This window comes from Accipiter gentilis, chromosome 19, assembly GCF_929443795.1.
Source record: "Accipiter gentilis chromosome 19, bAccGen1.1, whole genome shotgun sequence".
Taxonomy (NCBI): Eukaryota; Metazoa; Chordata; class Aves; order Accipitriformes; family Accipitridae; genus Astur; species Astur gentilis.
In genome coordinates this window covers 205,269-225,916 of record NC_064898.1, presented here as the reverse complement: position 1 = coordinate 225,916, position 20,648 = coordinate 205,269, and the positions used below count along the sequence as shown (strand labels likewise).

General features: G+C 39.3%; 1 protein-coding gene across 2 annotated transcripts; it reads right to left on the bottom strand.

The window, feature by feature from the left end:
* Positions 1-99: 99 nt before the first annotated feature.
* PROSER1 (proline and serine rich 1) lies at positions 100-20,368 on the bottom strand. Of its 2 annotated transcripts, XM_049823565.1 has the most exons (13): positions 19,676-20,368; positions 16,477-16,542; positions 15,661-15,729; positions 15,117-15,211; positions 13,160-13,253; positions 12,539-12,649; positions 11,748-11,831; positions 10,722-10,800; positions 8,346-8,441; positions 8,180-8,224; positions 4,099-5,860; positions 3,280-3,427; positions 100-1,940 (listed from the first exon to the last, which is right to left on the bottom strand). In XM_049823565.1, exons 1-13 carry the CDS (start codon positions 19,718-19,720, stop codon positions 1,818-1,820), a joined length of 2,817 nt encoding a protein of 938 aa, XP_049679522.1. In that variant the 5' UTR covers positions 19,721-20,368; the 3' UTR covers positions 100-1,817. The 2 variants fall into 2 exon arrangements, with proteins under 2 accessions (XP_049679522.1, XP_049679523.1); XM_049823566.1 differs by lacking the exons at positions 15,117-15,211; positions 19,676-20,368 and having other exon boundaries at positions 16,477-16,497.
* Positions 20,369-20,648: the final 280 nt, after the last annotated feature.

Sequence of the window (20,648 nt, the reverse complement as noted above, 5' to 3'; positions counted from 1 at the left end):
ATTCAACAGGTTTCACAAAATAAAAAAATGTTAAGAGTGTAATGTTTTTATCTTTAGATTTAAAGTAATATGTAAATTTCATTATTAAAATGCAAGACTACCCAATTGTTGACAAAGTATTGAGGACACTATTTAAACTTTTTATCTAAACACTTCATAGGATAATTCTATTGCCACTCTTCAGGAAACCAGTTTTATAATTCAGTATATAATTCTGCATCATAAACAAACAGCATAATCAAGATCAAACATTAGGAAGTGTCTTAGTAAAAACAAGTTTATTCATCTGTATTTTAGGCAAATATGTAAATAGTCAGCAAAGCCTTTTTGCCATGACTGTAAACCTTTTATTTAAAAAAGTTGTGTTAAAAACCAGTACAGGAATTTCTGTTAATGTTCTAAAAAACTTTGTTCACATCTTGAAAGAAAATACATTAGCAACATCTCCCAGCAGAATTCATCTTTAAAAAAGTAAAACTCTAGGTGCAGAGCTTTTCTACAGTATAGTATCCTCTACGTTTTCATTTAATCACAGGATTGAATACCATTCATCTCTATTGCCTCTAGGACATCATCAAGAGTTTATCTTAAATAGATGATATTCAACGATGTGTTACACATTGCCACAGGTTCTAACATTATTAGAAGAGTGCATAACTGAATTTCACTAACAAAGCAAGACCTTTCTCTATGCTGCGTCATAACCCTTCCTAACCAATACAGTTAATTTAGCTATATGCCTTCAAAATCATGTACGTTTTCCAAGGAAAAATACTAAAAAAATCCATGGTCCAAATTCTGCTCCCACTTATATTCACAGGATAACATAAGCACCATCAAGTTGTGGTTTATAGCCAAAAAGCCTATAGAGAACCAGTGAGTTTCTGAGTATAAGGGAGAGAAGAACTTGACCCATGTCTGTAAACATTCACAAAAGTCTGCAGTCAAAAGTGCCGGATAGGCAGCCTATCCGCAGTACAATTATTTCATTCACAGAGAGGTGCAGGGGCAGGGAGAATGTTATGGAACATCATTTTAGAGGCAAATCAAAATGCTTTTATGTACTTTGGAAAGACATACTCTCAGCTAGCTAAACCATACTCCAGTAAAACACAATCCACTTCTACCCAAATACAGTACAGCATCATTTCCTAGCTCTCCCATTCAGATTCAGACAAAGGAGTACTCAATTCAGCAGCAAGCCCATGACAGTATTTCAGAGCATAAGAAACCCCCCACATCCCTCTGATCTAGCCTCCCTTCACATACTGCTGATGCTAACAGGAGATCCTCACACATAGGAAGAAAAGATCTGAAGAACCATAAACTGACCTTGATCTATGCACACACAAGAAGTGTGCATGTAGACAAAAGATCGTCTACAGCTTTAAGTATCTAGTTTCAGTCTAGATCTCATTCTATATTAACCACATATACCATAAAACATAACAGGATAGGTGCTTATACACACTATTAAGTATACTTGTTCTCCCTGTTTAGTTTGACAGCCAGTTGTTCTATTTACATAAACATGTTTGAAAGTTACTGATCGTGTAAGACACCAAACATTCAACTCATAAGCTAAAAGGAGAGCCAAGGATGCTCAGCAATTCACAGGATCAGACCCTGAATCAATTAAAGGCAATCACAAATCAGGCTTGATATCTGACACAGCCTCCTGGAATCTTTTTACCCTCATGTTTTCCCCCTCTTTCCCCAATTCAGACCATGTTCCCACTAACGCAGAGACAGCCTTCAAAGTGAATAGGATCAGGCTCTGTCAAGCAACCACTGCAGTCTTTAAAAATGTCTGGTATTTATTGCCATCCACTCTGGGGCAGACTGGTCTGCAATGAAAATGGTGTTCCTGGTGTTGACGGATAGTTAGCAAAACCTTCAGGCTGAGCTGTATAGTTCTCCAGAGCAGAAGCAGAATGTGCCTTCAAGGAAGAGAAGAAGTTAGGAAACAGCACTGATGAAAACAAACAAACAAAAATCTAAATCAAGAAAAATTTCAGGCACAATACCAGTCCTACTCAGACTAAAACAAAGTATAATCGGAAGTATGCAAATAACAGAGATGAACAATGCACCTATATGCAGATGTTAAACTGTAGTGCAACTACTGCTCTGAAATACCAGAGAATGAGGAAAGCAGTCGGATTAAGAGGAAAAATACAGAAGTGTTACTGGCATTTACTTTCCAGTGGAGTAAGCCACAGCTGATTTGGAAGACATAGCTTGATCAGGAGCTGTAGTATTTCACTGACTTTGAACTTTATCTTCATTGCTCAAGTAGCTAAGTGTTAGTTTTAGTGATTGGAACTTGTAAACAAGAAAACTGACGTTTCCTCAATGCAATCTGCGCACACAGATTTCTACAGAATAAATAAATACTCGACTTGCAAAAGCAGTACTGCCTAGATTAAGTAATTTGCTTCATCGATCTATTTCCTCTGACATTCAAAAGATAGCTGACGATATTCTGCATATTGAACAGTACTTAGACACATGCTCCATTTCAAACACTGATGTGTCACTGAAGAGAGAAACCATTAATTCAAGACACTCAACTGCCTCTTCTAGTATTCTGTAGAGAAGGACAAATTTCCTATCAGGATCTGTACAGAGACCGTTTTTAACAAAAGGCAAACTAAACATCTAAATACAAACTCTGATGATAGTTTCAGTTAACTTATGTAGGCTCATGACTGAAACAAGTTTTTTCATCAACAAGAGAGATGATGAAACTACACACTACCTAAAGCCACCTCAAGCTTATATTACAGCAAATTGCATTTGTGGCAACTATCAAGAGAAAGGCACAACCACAACAGACACAAATTCAAGACAATCTGATCATGTGTGTAGAGGCACATAACTCATAACAAAGTGGTTTTCCACAGAAAACTTTAAGTGTTAAAATGTCAGACTGGAACTGAACACAAATTTTGCAACTATATGGTCAGCTCATTAGATTTAACACATACCTAGCAAAAATTTCACTTGCATGTCTTTTCTTTCCCTCCTCCCCATTTTACAAAGAGTTTTCAAAGTGGGTTTAATCACATTCGTAATGTCCAGAAGCATCATACATTGGCCTTGAGTAAGAAGTTAATAAGTTGTTCTTCTTACAACTGATCATCCTTGTATCAGTTCTCAAACAGGTTAGGGGTTTTAATCACTTACTGACTTAAACTAATCCTGAGAAGTTAACATGCAAGTACATGCTCAAACAATTAGTGGAAGCAAAACAGTATTAACAAATAGGCATGTTACCTGTAGTAGTGCTGACTGTGCAGCCGCACTATGCTGCAATTCCTGCAAGGAAGATTGTGCGGCACTTTGGGGAAAGCCAGGGATACCAGGGAGAGATAAAAGACCAGGAAAAACTGCGTTTCCCGGTGTCTGTAGTCCAGAAGTCAAGCTGAAAGAATGTCAAGATGCGGCTGTTATTAGGAACATCTGCATAATGTTTCATCCTATGTTTCTCTCTCTATAAGCTTATGTCTATATAAATTAGAAAAGCACCTCTTTTTCTAAACCTCATAAAGGCCAGAATTTCCAAACAGAAGCCCAGTCTCTACCCACCTACAAATTATTCATGCACACACAAACCAAGACTGTCTGGAGCACACCTAAGAAAGGAACTTGGAAATTTTTGTACCTTGGCTGTGCCTACAGTTTGCACACACAAATAAATTTACAGACAAAAATTAATGCTGAGTACTTCCTTAAAACATAGGAACATCTAAGATATTGTCTGCTATTACCTGGATGTGTCAATGGATGCCCACGTGGAATGCATTCTTGTAAAAGCCTAGGAGGTGCCAAGTATCCTCGTCTGGGAAATAAGATCACTCAGCACCTCACTGGATTAGACTAGACTGTCATAACGGGGACTACTGAGGACAACCTATTTAGTAACTACTCTATCAGTTTCTAAAGATAGGTGGAAATTTCCTGGTGAACTAACTTTAAAAATTAACTGTAATTTCTAACTATGAGTGAAAATAATGTCTATACCTAAAGTAAAATCAGTGTTTTCCTCAAGAGAAAAAGAAATGGTTCTGATCTCCTTCAGAAACAGAAACATACCCAGCCTGTGCAACAAGTGCAGAGTTGAAGTTTGAGCTAAAGGCCGAGGCAAACCCTGGCAGGACCGGAGCCGGAGATGGGGCTGTGGCAGCTGCCGGCAACGGTGCAACTGCTGCTACTGCAGAAGATGCCTGGAGGCCAGGGAAAGAAGGGAGAGCAGGAGTGACAGAGGGTGTGTTAGAGACAGGAAAACCAGGGAAGGATGGGTTTGATGATCCCAGAGGTCCCTGGGCAACAGAAAAAAGGGAAGGGACGGCACTGGACAAGTTAAGCGAGAAGGGTGGAGCAGAGACTGTTGCTGAGGCGGCGAGTCCTGAGAGTACGGCGGCAGTGGAACTCGCATGAGGGGCAGACACAGCTGAAGCAGTTGTAGACGGATTAGCTAACAAAGACCCTGGGAGAGTGACAGGTGGTGTAAGTGCTGGATTACCAGTAAAAGCAAAGTTACTGGTTAGAGATGTAAAAGGAGGAAGGCCATTGAACACAGGGGCAATGGGAGCAGAGGAGCCATGTGGGGCGAGGGACATGGAAGCCAGAGAACTGGAATTGTTTAGAGGACCACTCAAAGAGGAGAGACCTGATAGCACTGGGTTCAGGGAACTGGGTAAACTGACTGGCACTGAAGCTGCTGAGGTGTATGCACGCCCGAGCGCTGACAGTCCTATAGTGCCATGAGAAGGGCCAGCTGAATGAGAAGGACCTTTGAAGGCCGAGAGGGTAGGACTCATGGGTTCTGTTTTGACCAGAACTGGGATGCTTGTGGCAGTTGGGGCTGATGAGAGCTGCTGATCAGGGATAGTAGGACTTGTGCCATGCAAGAGGGAGGCTGATGAGCCACAGTTGACTGGCATGATCGATGGTGAAGTGGTTAAAGGTGATTGTGCAGGCAATGTTGGAGGAGTGGAACTAGAATTGGCTACAGATGGGGATGGAAGACCTGGGAAAATGGCCAGCCCAGGTGTGGAGGAACGCTGCGGGGTAGGGGTGGCTGATGGAGTGTAACATTTGTTGACAGAGGAAGTGGGAGGGTCAGAGTTTTGATTAGCAAGAGCAGATAGAGACACAAGCTCACTTGTCATAGCAGAAGGTAAAGCAGATGAATTGATTAACGAGGTGTCATTTGATGTCAGAAATCCCTTTAAGACAGACAAAATTGGGTTAGGCAAGCTAAGTGAACCAGGAATGGAAGTGGCAGGAGAATTAGCAATTGTAGATGGAACAGGACTAGAAATCCCTTGGGCATTGGGCGGCAAGGACAAAGGGAGACCAGCAAAAACTGATGACAATGGAGTGGGATTATTAGCGGAAGCAATTGAAGAGGTTGCAGAAAATGGGAGGCCAGCAAATGGTGCAGTAGCAGATGCGAAAGCTTCACTAGGCACAGGTGTGGCGCACGGTGTGGAAGAACCTTGTGGAGCTGGCGTAGCAGTGGGTATAGAAGCCAGCCCAGAAAAAACTGCAGGGATAGGAGTAGAGGTTGCACTGTGAACAGATGTGACAGGAACACCAGGCAATGAAAGAGATTTGATGACAGTAGGGGTTGGGGTGGATGGCTGAGATGTATGGATGGAAGAGGAGACCTGTCCTGGGAAAACAGGAAGGACAGGGGTAGACATGTTCATCCCAGAGACGAGTGGAGTTGCAGGTGCTAATGGATGGCTTATTGCCTTGACAGGTGATGGGGTAGGGACTGGAGTAGCAGCAGGTGTTGAAGGATTAGAACCATGAGGAGTAAAGAGCTGATTCGCTTGTGCAGAAAAAGCTGCAAAGAAACAAAACTGGTAAGAATACTTGAAACTGTCCAAAATGTTTGAAATCAACACAAACACATTTTATACAGCATTTCAAAATATGATACACAGGCAATAGCTAACATACAATGTCTGTATATAAACAATGAACACTGGAGCCTATGAAAACAAAACAAAAAGGTACATAGAAACACATCACACAAGTTGTACATCATGTAGGCTGCCACTCCTCTTTAAAACACTTTGTGACATCTGCTACCTCTTCATGATCTCATGCAAGACAGTTAGATACTCAAATATACTCCATAAGAATGTCTTAAGCAATACAGGCAAACTCCCTCCCTCTGGTCCCTAACACCTGGCAGTACCCAAACCAGACCTAAAATTCCATCAGCATCAGATCACCTGGGCTCCTCTGCATCCACTCTCACTGAAGGTCAGAATTTCCTTCAGAACCAGTTAATTCAATGTATCATGATTTCAGAGAAGTTTAGTCAACAACTGAAGAAAGCTGATTTCAGGTGCTGGTATTTTTCTTTCCTTCAAAATCAGGTCATTCTCTTCACTGTGTTTCCTTCAGATTTTGATTCTAAGAAGGTACACTTTTAAATTCATGTATCACACTACAGTATTAAACTAACATTGGCACTTGACCTTATCAACAAGTATTTCTGTAGGTGTCAGGTGTCTATAATTGAGGCAAGCACCTGCCACTAGGAATATCAGCTTCTATCAACCCTACAAAGTAGGTCAAAGAGACATCAGTCAAGCTGGAGGAAAACAGGCAGGCACAGGGCAAATGGGGATGTGGAGGTTGGTGGAAAGAAGCTGCATTTATGAAAATTGGCATGTCAAGAGCCTTGATACGCCTCTATCTAGTTTCCTGTGGAATATGAATGTGTTAATTAATCATTCCTCTCAAACAACACTCATGCTTTATTTTACTTTTAAAATGATCTGTTCAGCTGTAAGCAAATCACTGATCCAACCAGTCAAACTCATCACCCATAAGTCTGTAACAACTTAGCTTTCTCTCTTGCCCAAATTCTACATATACACACACAAACCCAAAACTGGAATTGTTAACATCTTGGACCTAAGTTGATATGACAAACACCTGTTTTATGTATTTTGAAACTCTAAAACCAGCAGGTTTGCAAACAAACTATTTCTTTTTACATATTCTTTTCCAAAAACCTAGTCCAAGATTGCTCAGCTCTGGATTGTGTTCTTTCCTCATCCTGTTTCCAAGCTGAAGACTCTCCTAAAGATCACTGTTGTTAATCCTGACAGCCAAAATAATTACCAGAGAAAAACAGCTGCAATAGAACTCAGAGCTGCTACTGAATATCTCCTCCTAAGAGAAGATTTTATTCCTTACACTGTATTAATTTAGCTGTATAAACTACCTTGTAAATACATGCACACTTAAAGGGGTATATATGAATAAAGTGATTAGTTGAAACAGCAACATTTCTGTAGAACCATCCCTGGGCATAAAGGAGAAAAGACAAGACAAAACGTAACTTTTTTCTTTTTTTTCCCTAGAAATAGTTACAGGAGCTAAACTTATCATGGTCATTTTATCTATTTTGGGTGTTTGTTAATATGCCTGACTCAATAGTCAGTAGATTCTCAATTTCTATTTGCAAACCTAACAAAGTATTATCAAAGCCTTTGTGTAAGTAGTTCATAATGGGATTTATTATGATTTGTACTAAGTGTACAAAGTGTACAAAGTACCAGACAAGTAGAGAAAAAAAACCAAAACAAACAACCTCACAACTCTCTCTTCTGCAAAAAAGAACTGGATTTTAAAGGGTATGACAAAAGTGCAGGTAGACATTGTTGGATGTTAACAGTCAGGGATAAGACATTCTACACATGGATTTCAACAAACTATAAGTAAAGAATCTCTCTTGTATTCCTAGCTTCCCATTGCAACTGATATATGAAATTAAAATGTGAGTGAATTTTTGAATAGATGTCCAGAGTTTTAACAACTGCAAAGATATTACTGAGTGCTTCAGTGCCCTACATTGCAAAGCATATTTTGATTTAGTTTTTTGCATTTCTCCCATACTTATATGCTGAAGAATATAAAACTTTAATGAGCTGACACAAAAGGCTGAATTTTAATGTTTCAACTTCTAAGTGCCAAATGTCTGAGATTATTTTTTTCTCAACTCTCAAGGGATCCTATTCCAACAGTAGTTAAATACTTGAGAGGCTTATGAAAATCCCACTAAACAAATAAGTTGTTTACATTTTCTGAACAAATAACAAAGATACAATCAACCCAAAAATCTCCCTGTGGATTTGCAATTTACCTTGATTTTGGGAAGGTTTTGCCTGGCTGGAAAGGTCCTCATTTTCTAAACAGAGAACAACAGCTTGTTATTTAAAAGCAAATGAAACTCCAGCAGTGAATGATCCATTCACAACAATGAATTAGAAAAATACCATCAGCATTTTTTAAAGGTATGCATGTTTTACCTGAAACCACCTGATTAGCAGTGTATGGTGGAGGAGCTGGTAAGCCTGGAGCTATGACATTAGCCATTGGAACTAAGCCAGCATTGTTGTAAGCACCTAAAAGAAGAAATGCAATACACGTATCAGTTGTCAGAAGAACCCATATCTAAATGAACCAGTAAGTGTCTTCCTTTAAAAGAACATTTTCAAGATTGTAAGACATTCCTTCACCAAAAAGCCAGACCAGTTAATCATTCAGGCTGGATGCCGGCTTTTGCCAATGTCTGCCTGAATGACATGCATTGTGATCCAAATTTTAGTAATGGCAGTTCTCTTGAAAAGCTTTTTCAGCCAGGTTTCAATTGCTTTCAGTTTCATTTTGCCTGAAAAACTCAAAGGGGAGGAGTGATTCATAGTGTCTGCAACATCATTTGTTCTTTTTCTATTCCTAACTTAAAGGCAGTTGCTACTCTTCCTTTAACATTAAAAACTTGACAAACAAATGAGCCAAACATACATCAATGACCATGACCATGCCTCCAACACTAGTCAGAAAATTCAGAGAAAAATGTCCCATCTCAAATATTTAGTCTATCATTCTTCAATATATCTTTAAATGTTAAGAAATTCAAGTGAGTTAGCAAATTATTTTAATATAAAATACCTACTGTACTTGACATTTTAAAAAATACCTTTTTTCCTCCCTTATTCTTTGGAGCAACTCAAACTGTTGTATTGCTGTGGTATACAGTTCTGATGAAGAACATCAGAATTTAAATCACAGGAACATAAATACACTTCACAGTGGTCCTAAATGAGTATTTTAAGAGCATAAGAACTTATGCTTCATGGGAAAAGGCAGCACTTGAACAAATGCAGTAATTTGTCACACACAACTCCTTTCTGATTTCACACTTTCATAATAGTTCTACCTAATGTTAAGATTCCTCGCATGACAACTCTTGGCTGAAAATCAGAAAAGCAACTAACAATCATTGCATCACCCAGGAAGGAAATGTTAAACCAATACATGTCAGAGGCAGAAAACAAAACATCATTCTGACCGTTGCTTGAAAACAATCACACTCAATAGTTTCAGGTCAGCATCTGCAATTTCATTAAATACATTTTTATATATATATAAACATATCATCAGTCACAAGAGTTCTTTTAAAAACCATGCTGCATCCTAATAAGGCCCTGAAACCTCAAAAGCCGTTTCATATCCTAAAATGTACCAATACTCACATCCAGTCACAGGCCAAATTTTGTGCTGTAACTTACTTTGGATAGGATTTATTTGATACAAATTTGAGCTAGTCTGCAAGCTTCCTGTACGCTTTCTGGGGAGCAAGTCATTTCTAGAGCACAAATCATCAGACTTACTTTAGCCACTAGTAGTGCTCATTTTTCCAAACTGACTATAAAGAGGCTTGCAGACATCAAGTTAGTTACATGACTCGCCCTTCAACACACATGCTAAGAGCTCTACCACACTTTCTTATCAAATACCTTAAGAACTCCCTGAAATACCTAACATCAGTGAAAAGCAAGCTTCCTTACCAGAGCACTCCTTGCTTTGCAGTACAGAATTGCAAGATTTGGAAAAGGTTTCAGCTCCTGCTCAAAAAGACCAGAGTCTGACTACGTACGTACTCTAACCTCTTCTTCCAAAGAAACGGCAATTGCCTTGCTCCCTTCCAAAAATGTCTGGAATCAAACAACTGATGCAGCAAAGCAAAGAGAGAGGAGTTTATGAAGAAAGACTCAACCTTACCTAAGGCACAAGGCTAGTAATAGTCAGACCAAACACAGGAAAAGGCAATCATTATGTCCCCTCTGAGACTGAAATCTACATGCCTAAACTTTTCTTTTGGGAAACTGTTTTTCTCTCCATTGTGATAGAGAGAAAGTAAAACTGAAGGCAACTGAGAAACAGATTACCTCTTCAACTGAGAAACAGATTACCATTCTTAAGCAAGTTCCTACATATTTCCACCCAATTCAGGCCTGTGCCTGACCATATCCTAAGTTTGGTACAACAGCAACAAGTCAACAGACTTGTCAAGCCAAAGCCCAAACTTTGGTCAAACATTACAACAAAGACACAGCCCTAGTCTTGTCTAACATGCACAATGCCTCCCATAAATGAAATACTTTGTCATCAGAACAGAATTGTGAATTTTCCTTATGACGCCAATGTTAGAAAAAGAAGACAATATATTCCTCTTCTTATCAACTCTGCAGTCATGACAGGAAGAGGTAGAAACCAGTACCCAGGAGTACAAGTCAATTTCAGATATGACCATGGTCAGAGAAACAGACACTTGACACTTATTACTTAAAAAGCAAATGGGTGAAACAACAGCATCAAGCTAAAACACATAGAAGCCTTACTTGGTGCAATAGTTGCATGTGGCCGACATGGTGGGATGGGGTATGGAACTGGTTTGTGTGGATTGTAGGTTGATGGAGCCTACATAAACAAAAAACAAACGGAAGAAGCAATAGTGAAAGCATTACCTACTCTTTCTCAGACAAAAACCTAACATTCAGATAGTACTACAGACAGCTGTACTTCACGGGAAAAATATTTTATATCAAATTTCTTCATAATACCTATAGTAACTGCAAATATTTCACTCTTTCTGGAAAGAATGAAACAAACATAACTAGTATACCTTTAGATTATAATGTAATATTGAACACAGGTGGGAAAGGGAACTCCTTTCTGCCTTGTAGTCTTCACACTCTGCAGTCTTGGACTGACTTCTCTTTTTAAAGGTTTAACAAACTTAAAACTAACAAATACTTATGAAGGTGCCTGTCCCTTTAAACTAATACAGCTTAGGGGGAAACATCTCATAATAAAAGCAAAAATAAAACATTTGGACAATACTTCAAAGCAGTATCAGGTTCATTGAAAGTTTGTCCCACATGCTTAAAAACTTTGAAATACAGACCAGCTGTTTTGTTAAGAAACAAGAACCTCCTTCTAAGGCACTGCTGTAATTAAAATTTCCAAGATGTTCTTATGTTCATGTGCGAAACCCTCAGAGACTGTAATAAAAAATTGTATATATTGGTATCTAAAACTTCCACTAGCTCATGATGGACTACTAGAAATGCTTTTAGTTTTCTCTTCTGCTACTTTAATTTAAATTATGCCTTCCAATGCACACAAATTGTATCCACTAGAGAATCCTATGGCCCACAGATATAAACTACAGCTTCTTTTCAAGTTAAATAAAAAAATACTAGGTCATATTATCTTCATTATATAAGTTTAGCTTTGTTTAAATTGCTGCTCTACAGTCTTCTTGCAACGTAAGAGCATTTTATATCAATGCCTTATTGAATTGGCTGGTGGTTGAATTTTTTCTTCTTAAAAGTTTCATTTATTTATTCATTCATTAGACATACTGGTTTGGATGGTCCAAGTATACGGGCTGCTATTCCCTTTCCTTCATTAGTACATTCTTCTGTGTCCTTTTTGATAGGGGTTCCCTGAAACAAAATAAAATTAAACTATTAAGTATTAATTTAGAAGTACATCTTGCTATGGAATTTCTCCCATTTTTTTTTTTCTAAACTGCATTTGCATTTTTTAATATTCTGGAAGTGATATTTAACAATGTTTGTTAGGAAAAAGAAACTGTGTCCCAGTCTTGTAAAGAGCATTCCAATAGCTTGATTTGTAACATGGAGCTTTTGTAAAGAGATGCATATTAAACGGTCCACGTTTCTGACATAATTAGAATTCTGCATTTTGACTTGTAGTCATGGTAACTTATATTTTGCAGTCCCTTAAGTGTTCACATGAAATACTTAACATGGTTGTTCAAGAACTGCAATCAGATTAGCAGTAGTACTGTAGTGACCATATTAGGTCATCTTCTCAACCTGCCAGTAAGGCTCTTCGCACCTCTCCAGATTCCACCAAATATTGCTGAAGTTTACAATGTTTTCCTTATATGAACAATGTCTTATTTATGCAGTAATCTTTACTTGAAGCAGCACAGAAAGAATGGGCAAATAAAAATAATACAAGTTCCCTATAAATGTGTAATACGGTAAAAAAAAAACAAAACACCCAAAACATTGCTTTTGATTCAACTCCTCCTTCCATGTATATGAATACTGGTTTGGGTTATACTATAATGAATCCTAAATCAAGGATGCTGTGAAAAGGAAAAGCATAGAATCACGCTTACTGGGAAAATTCCATTTATGCGGCTTGGTTTGCCCTTGGGATAAGGATTGCCAGGTATCATGCCACAGGATGATATCATAGCATGAGGAGCCTTGCAACCCGTTTTTGAAGCCTGCAAGGTAATCAAGAAAGGACATTATTTACTATCAAATTCAATGCTTTAGAGAAATGAATTACTATTTCATGACATTTAGACGGCATGAGTCAACCTGCATGGAACAATTCAAAACTTTGTCTCAAATCTTCTTCCCAAATAGTCCAAGTACTGTGAGGTTCTGCCAAAGTCCCCTTTATTTGAATAACTCTACTTGGACCACCTCTGCTTCTACTGAACTTGGGGTTAAGCACTTGGTGTTCTCTAAAACAAATGCAGACTGTTTCCTGCAGCACTGGTTGCAATTCTGTGCCCCTTTTTCCATACGATCCTATGCCTGACAGAAACTTCCCCTTTTTTTGCACATGTATTACATAGCTCTTATCTTTTTGCAGCTGCTTCTTTCAGCTTGCCTTCCACCAGGAGTTCCCAGCGGTCTTCATGGTAAGTCCTGACCCCACAGTGACCATAAGGATGGAAATAATACTGTATTTGACAGAATCGAGGATACTAGAGTATCTTGACTACCTGTTCAAGAATTCTTCTGCATCTTTTCTTCTCTGACATATTAATTCTGAACAGATCTTCAATAAGGCGATAATTCTGAGCATCAACAATGTTGCTATAAATAAAGACATTGACAGGTAATTACTGCCATTCCATATGCTTATCAGAAATAATGCACTACTGAAAAGTGATCAACACTTGTTCAGCCAGTACCCAACAGTACATTAAGAAACTATAATTAATTCAGATCATAATATTACTATTAAAGTAAAAACCCTGGGCTTAAATATGGACTTCATACCTGTAAATGAAACATTGTATTAGAATTAAATATCAATATGCAACGATGGACAATGATGGCTAAACTTTATGGCAAAAATAACTACATTGACAAAATGAATTTTGCATCACAACAGTTCATTAGAAAGCTTCAATTGCTACTAGGATACAATTCCCAGCCCAGCAGAAAACCAGCAGCCACTCAGTTTGCCACTGTTTCTTGCTAGACTGGTAGAGAAACAAATTTTCATCTTATTTACTCTGGAATGAAAAAGGTGAAACTCCTGGCAATTCTCTCCATGTTCTGCAGAGCTAGTGAAACCCCTCACGCAGTTCTATAAAGTACCCTTCCTTTCTCCTTGCTCCTCTCCCAAAAATAACACCAACAACAAAACATGCAAGTACAAGGAGCCTAATGCCCAATTCTACCTGCATATTTCAAAACTCTGACCACATCACCTTTACTTCTGTCAAATATTACCTGCCCCATCCAAACTACTGGAAATGCAACAAAGCCCCAAAAAGGAAGACTTCTCAAAGGAGAATATTAGCAGAAATGGAATCAGCAGAATGTTGAACAAAGACATGAAAAACACCTCAAAGAATGGTATTAAAATGTGAATGAACTTTCAGCTTTGTTCTCTAGTTTTGATTAGCAAAGTAAGTAGTACACAGATTTGGGTTAGGATTTCTATATTATGTCTCCCTTATTATGCTCTTGCCCTGTAGAAACCCAACAGCTCAAGAAGTTACCACGCTCTCCCCCCGCAACAGCTGAAGTGCAGCAGCTAAAGAGTCTATGAGCTCCAGTCTCATTTTAAGAAGCAAACCAGGTTAGTTTAATGTGCCACTGAACTTCCTTTATGCTACCCTGTTTTGTTTTGGTCTGAAAGAGATTAGGAGCATTCACACAGCTTCTTAAAGCTCAACTCCAAAAGCAAGATCATGTCTATATACTCAGTCTTATTTGTTTTATGGATATTTATAAAATGAATTTATATGCCTCAAAACGTTCAAGCTGGCTGTAATATACAGCATTCATATGCAAGGCAGACATACTTCATGCAAAAAAACCCCCACCCAAAACAGAACAACACTTCATATAATAAATCATCTGAACCAGGCAGAAAAGTTCCAATATAAACATGCACAAAAGGTAGATCCTTTGAAGCGGCTGTGTTCAGTAAAAAACCCCCAACTTTCTATATAAACATACATTTAAAATATCTATACATCTTTTATAGATATTAGATCTGTAAATCAAATATGTCAATTTAAGAGATGTATTTACTTAACTCATTTTTACATACATAATACTTAGGGAGGGTTTTTCAAATGCAAAAGGGTCAATTCCCAGAATACCCTGGTCTCAAGCCTTTTACATTTCAGTAAGCAGAAATAAGCTTAAGGCCCTCTTCACTGTCTACAAAATTTGAAGACCACTGTAAAGATACTGGCAAAGTGGCAGTTTTCCAGCAGGCAGAAGCCCACATAGCAGCATGCTAAAGACTCAGATGAACTACAGAATTGTGCACAATGTCTACTTCTAATTCTTCTTTTTACAGCCCCATCAATAATGGATTCGTGTTTTACCTTAATTGGCCACAGTGCTTCCTTCTAGAGGTATCTTAAGTTTTATATAATGAAACATTAGTAAAAACAAAACAACTTAAGGAAATATAATATGAAAGATACTTACGAAGCTAAGATTTCAAGGGCAATAAGTTTATCTTTACTGAATGTGAAGCAGTTGAGAATATTAACCATTTTTGATGCTGGAACTGCCACTATTTTCTGACGAGTAAGCAAGAAAGAAAAAAGTGTATATAAAATAAGACACTACAATTATTTTAAACCCAGAGTGCTTTATATCACGTATTTCACTAAACATTTAATATTCTCTCCCTCCCACTGGCAAGGAGGCTCTACACACTAAATGCTGAACAAGGAACTGCAAAAAGCTCTTGCCAAAAGCAGAGAAATTAGGAAAGTTAACAAATTAAAAAGGTCTACATCTATTCTTGTGATACACAGGAAAGTAAAAGATACTTTAGTCAAAAACATACCCTGGTTAAAAGTATGACATTTCGTATTTTGATACCATTGAAAAAGAAAGAGATGAAGAGGAAACTTTGAAGATTAAAGGGCAGACCGACCCATCAGTTGCAAGAGTAGACATCTCACAACTAAAATAAGATTAAGAGGGCAAACGTACTCTACAGGATTATGCCACAAGAACTTACATGTTGTAAAGCCTTTATTGCCTTGAGCTGTGGTTCAGCCCAGGAAAAGTATCTCAGTAACTCGACAACCTGCAACAGAAGGGCTTTCAATTAATCTTTTATATATATTAAAAAATCATGCTAACAGCATCAATATGATCCTTCCATTTTGGAGTACAGTGGTATACTGCTAAAAAACATGTGTCTGCCTGCAATATTTGATTACAGTAGTGCCTACCAGCATCTAATGTTCTTTTTACTTCTAAGTAGGCACCTAAAAATTCTATGTTATGAGATGAAGTTTTTCTATGGAAATATTTAAAATAGATACTTACTCCTCTCTATATATTTGCATATATGCAGAACAATTGCCACAGTATTAGAATAAAAGAAATTAAATCTTTCTGGAAAAACTTATCAACATTCAGTATCTCAAACAGCATAGTCACCAAACGTACACAAAAAAACCCAACAAAACCCAAAGAAAAGAAACAGGAAAAAAATCTACATAGTATCGAAATAAGTTGGATACTTATTACTACATGCCAGTTTAGAAAATACATGCAAAATAATCCTGAATTCCATGATGATAAATTTCTCCAATTTTCCCACACAAGAATGAAAATGTAATGATTTTGATAACAAAACAACCAAAACAACTTGGAACTCTTTTTAACAGTTTAATGCTGATATAATAATGAGGAATTAAATCTCCTCAGTTAATAAATAGAAAAGCTAATATGATCAGCCTTAGTATGATTGAAGACATTGTCTTTCTGCATTACTGAATACACAAAACCAATAGCTCCCATTAAACCCATGACTGTTGACTTTTACCTGTTCACTAGAAAAGTATCCATGAACATATTCAATAGCTTTTAATTTGTACTCAGTCAATACAGCCTAGAAGATACAGGGAAAAAAAGATGCACAATTAGTCCCTCAAAAATTATAATTATAGCACAACCATCTGCTAGACTCATCTATTAATCTAAGAAAATCTGAACTAACAAAGTGACATTTGCATCAATTACACTGCAATATTTCTAAGTAACAGTATACTCCTTAGATAATTGAGAGAACAATGAAAAGCAGAGATGTAAATAAATTCTTAAAAATTACTCTTTATTTCATTTTGCTTTTTTTGTTGTTGTTTAAAACTGTACTGAGAGATCATCATCACTCTTCCTTTTGCCTCGAAGGTTTACATCAACTTTACGTTAAACAAGATAATACAGTTGATTATTCATACAATCTCTTTGTATGTTCCCTGTACAACAATTGGCAAAGCATCCTACTTCAGTGAATTTATGAAGAGACTGGATAACAAGTCTGTACAGACAGAATTAAATATACAAGAAAGCTTGCTCCAGATGTTGATGTTGTCTTATCATTACCCTCCCATAATTCAAACCTTAATATGCAATCATACAAAACAAAGCAAGCAGAGTAGTTTAACGCAGTACTGGCCACCACTTTTGACTTAGTGGCAAGATAGTTTTGTTGATAACCACAGGGTTCCTCCCTCTCCTCATACCCAGCTCACTGATACAGGTACAAGATGTAAAGAAGACAGGTAACAGCTGAATTCCTGCCCCTAACTGGTGCAAATGCCTTTCTTCCCCAGTTCCCCAGGCCCCCATCTATTGTTAGCTCTCACGCTTATTCTCAAATCACCTCCAGCTTCACCCACACACCCATTCCTATCTTCTTCTCAACAGCCCTAAAACCTACGCCTATTCCTTCTTTTTTTGTCCTTGTCCTACACACAGACATGAAGTTCTCCATCACTGCAACCTGACTGTGAGTGGCACAGGTGCACAGAAACCCACTTGCATACTGTTTGAGGCAACCCCCTTCCTTTCTGTACCACATTGAGACCAACACTACCAGACATGCTGAAGTCACAGGGGAAAAAGAACTCTCTTCATGCTCATTTTTTCTACTCTCCCTTCCTTCTCTTCACATATTTTGGGAAAAAGCTGGACGTCACACAGCAACTTCTTTACCAAAACAAATGTCTCTTCCTCCTTAAATCAACAACGGAATGACTTTATAATAAGAGCACAAACAGAAAGCACTGCTAAGTATATTTGGGGGTGGGGGGCGGGGAAACACACAACCCCCCAAACTTTTATTTTGTTAATAATCATAAATATATATGGGGAAAGATAGAACTAAGCTACACATTAAGACGTTTAAATAATTGTTCCTGCTAATTGTAGGACTGAAAATGGAATACACCAACACAACTGCCTTGTGAATCTCATAATAAAGAAGGTTCTACCACAGAGCTAGAAATGAAGTTTAAACAAAGACCTAGCAACAAAGACACAAAATAAGCATTTGGAAAATGAATGTTATACAGCAACAGCACAGCCATTATTAACACAGCACAGCACTGATCCTTAGATCAACAGTAAGTTAGGTTTACAGGAATACAGGCAGATAGCATACAAGAAACATAATTGACTAAAAGCACATGTCAAAACCCTTTTGTCTGAAGTCTTTAGTAATCACAGAGCGTATTCTGAAGGGCCGCACTGCAGTAGTAATATTTGAAACATTACTCCCTCCCACCATCAATTCTCAGAGAAAGTAGTCACATGCAAGTTGTTCCCTGATTTTTTTCCCCCAGATTTTCTATAATACTTCTTAGGTTGGGAGGGAAGTCCACACTCTGAAATATCTTAGGTTGTCACATTTTTAGCTGGTCATACAGCATGGAACATACCTGTTTTATAAAGGAGAATTTATGACCATGACCTTATGCAAAAATGCTAGCAAGTGCAGTTGTGATAACAAAGACTCATCCTGGGGCTTTTGTGCACAGCGTTTTATACTCCAGTACGTTCCAAAATAATAATACTACAACTGCAACCATCACTGCGTCTCATGCTGAAGAGAAGCTGAATGGAAACTCAACTCTTTAACAGCCAAGTCCAAATAAAGGAAATTACCTCTTCTAGACAACCCATAACAAAAAACACCTATTTACAAAAATGCTAAGGATTCCTTTTCTGCCATAAGGCAATCTTATCCGAAACAAGCCCTTCGTTTTCACACAAAGACAGCTTTAGCAAGACATGTAACTGTTCTACTGTGACACTTGTATCAACTCTGCTTAACTACAGCAAAATACATCATCCCAGGTTTGTACTTTCCATGCAAGACAGGAACTATTTATCTCAGATGTCCTGATTTTTAGTATCTCTTTTTCCACTTCCAGCATTTGGGGAACTGTCCCAACCACCAAACTCTAGCTTTCCTGTTAAAAGCAGGCCTCTGCGCAGAAAGAAACAAAAGAGACCTGCTAGGCACCAGGAAGCCTAGGTTTGTATCTCTGCTTCCCAACCAGTAGTTATTTTTCTCAGTGAGTTTTTAACAGGATATGCACACAGTTCAGAGCACGCATCAAAACCCAGGATTTTACATCCTGGAGAGGTGTGCACATACTCCTGAACTGTGGGAGATGTGATTTTGAACAAGGACAGCTGAGTGCAGCTTTGAAATCAGCCCTCTCATGTCACATTTGCGTGTTGCATCTCCTAAACCATCATATAAAAGGTGGATACCTCACACTGTAAGTCTCCGTTTCCAGTCATGCCAAGCGAACACAGTAGCCCCTCCCCCCCAATGAGAGATACTTGGCTATTTTGGCTTTTCTTCCTCATTTTCCTTGACAACGAAAATGCTGTGACAAAGTTACTCAAGTGCTTATTTCAAATGAGGGCTCTTTAAGCACATATTGTTAGCTCAGTGATAGCAGTCTGGACATTCAATCTCAGTTTTCTGAGAAAATAAAAACATCTCAAAGAGAACAAGCATGTCACAACAACTTCACACTATTACATCCGACATGCAAAAACTAGGATACACCAGCAACACATAATTACAGTTCTTCACACCGAGGTGAAGTTTAGTCTTTATTGAGTCCCAAAGTGCTTATTAAAGAATGCAAACGCCTAACCTGGTGTGTTCAAGAGGAATATTCTACCATCAAATGGTTAAACTGACATGCAAAATGCAAAGTTACCTTTCTAATTTCATCCAGCACGGTTTCAAATGATTTCTTATCCATCTTTATTAGTTCATTCAATGCAGATATTTAAACATGGAGGAAAAAAAAAAATTAAAAAAAAAATCCAGGACAAAGACTTAGTCTTTAAGCATACAGGATTTTTTTTTTTTTTTTTAAAAAAAGCAACAACAACAACAAAAAAGCAGCAGCAGCAGAGCAAGAAAGGCAGCCTTGGATCTTCTCGGCCCCCCGGAATTTGGCGCTGACGCCTCTGCGGTGCTGGACACAGCGCAAGAGACAAAAGCGGACCGCCGGCTGCTGCTCGCCGCCTCGGCGGAGACCCGCGCCCGCTCACTGCGCGTTCCGAGGCTGCTCCCGCCGGCCAAGGAAGGCGAAAGGCTGGCGTCGGAGAGGCCGCGGCAGCCAAGGCCGCTTGAAGCGGCCGCGCAACGACCCCGCAGCAACGCGACGCGGCGCTCCCCTCAGCACGCGGCGCCGAGGCCCGGGCCGCCCGCGCCCGCCTGCGGGGCGCCTCCACGCCCCATAGCTCGCTGCGCCGCCGCCCGTGGATCCCGGCGGTCGGGGGCTGAGGCGCTTCCGAGGGGCCGCCGGGGAACGCGGGGCAGCGGGTCGAGGCGGCCTAGGCGACGAGGGCGCGGCGCGCAGCCCAGAGCCACCGACGGCGCGCCCCACTCAGCCGGCCCTGCCTCTGCGCTGTCGCGCTCCTGTGACATCACTGCGCGGAGCCGAAGGCCCTGCTCCACGCTGGCCACAACAACGATGCCTGCGCGGAAACGGCGGAAATTCGAGCCGGACTCCCCCTCTTTCGGCTCCTAGGCGTCGTGTCGAAACATTAGACGCTTCTGCGGGGCATCGCTGCGCCCTCTCTAGCCTGTCTCTGCGCTGCGCCGCTCGGCTCGGAGCCGGCACGACCTCGGGCAGCCCGGCGCTGGCAGAAGGGGCGGGGGGGGGGAGGCCCCCCCCGCAG

Coding starts and splice junctions, on each gene's coding strand:
- PROSER1 (XM_049823565.1), bottom strand. CDS start 19,720: ATGGATAAGAAATCATTTGAAACCGTGCTGGATGAAATTAGAAAG. Junction 8,225..8,345: donor TGCTAATCAGGTGGTTTCAG/GTAAAACATGCA, acceptor TTCTCTGTTTAG/AAAATGAGGACCTTTCCAGC. Junction 5,861..8,179: donor AAAACCTTCCCAAAATCAAG/GTAAATTGCAAA, acceptor GTTTCTTTGCAG/CTTTTTCTGCACAAGCGAAT.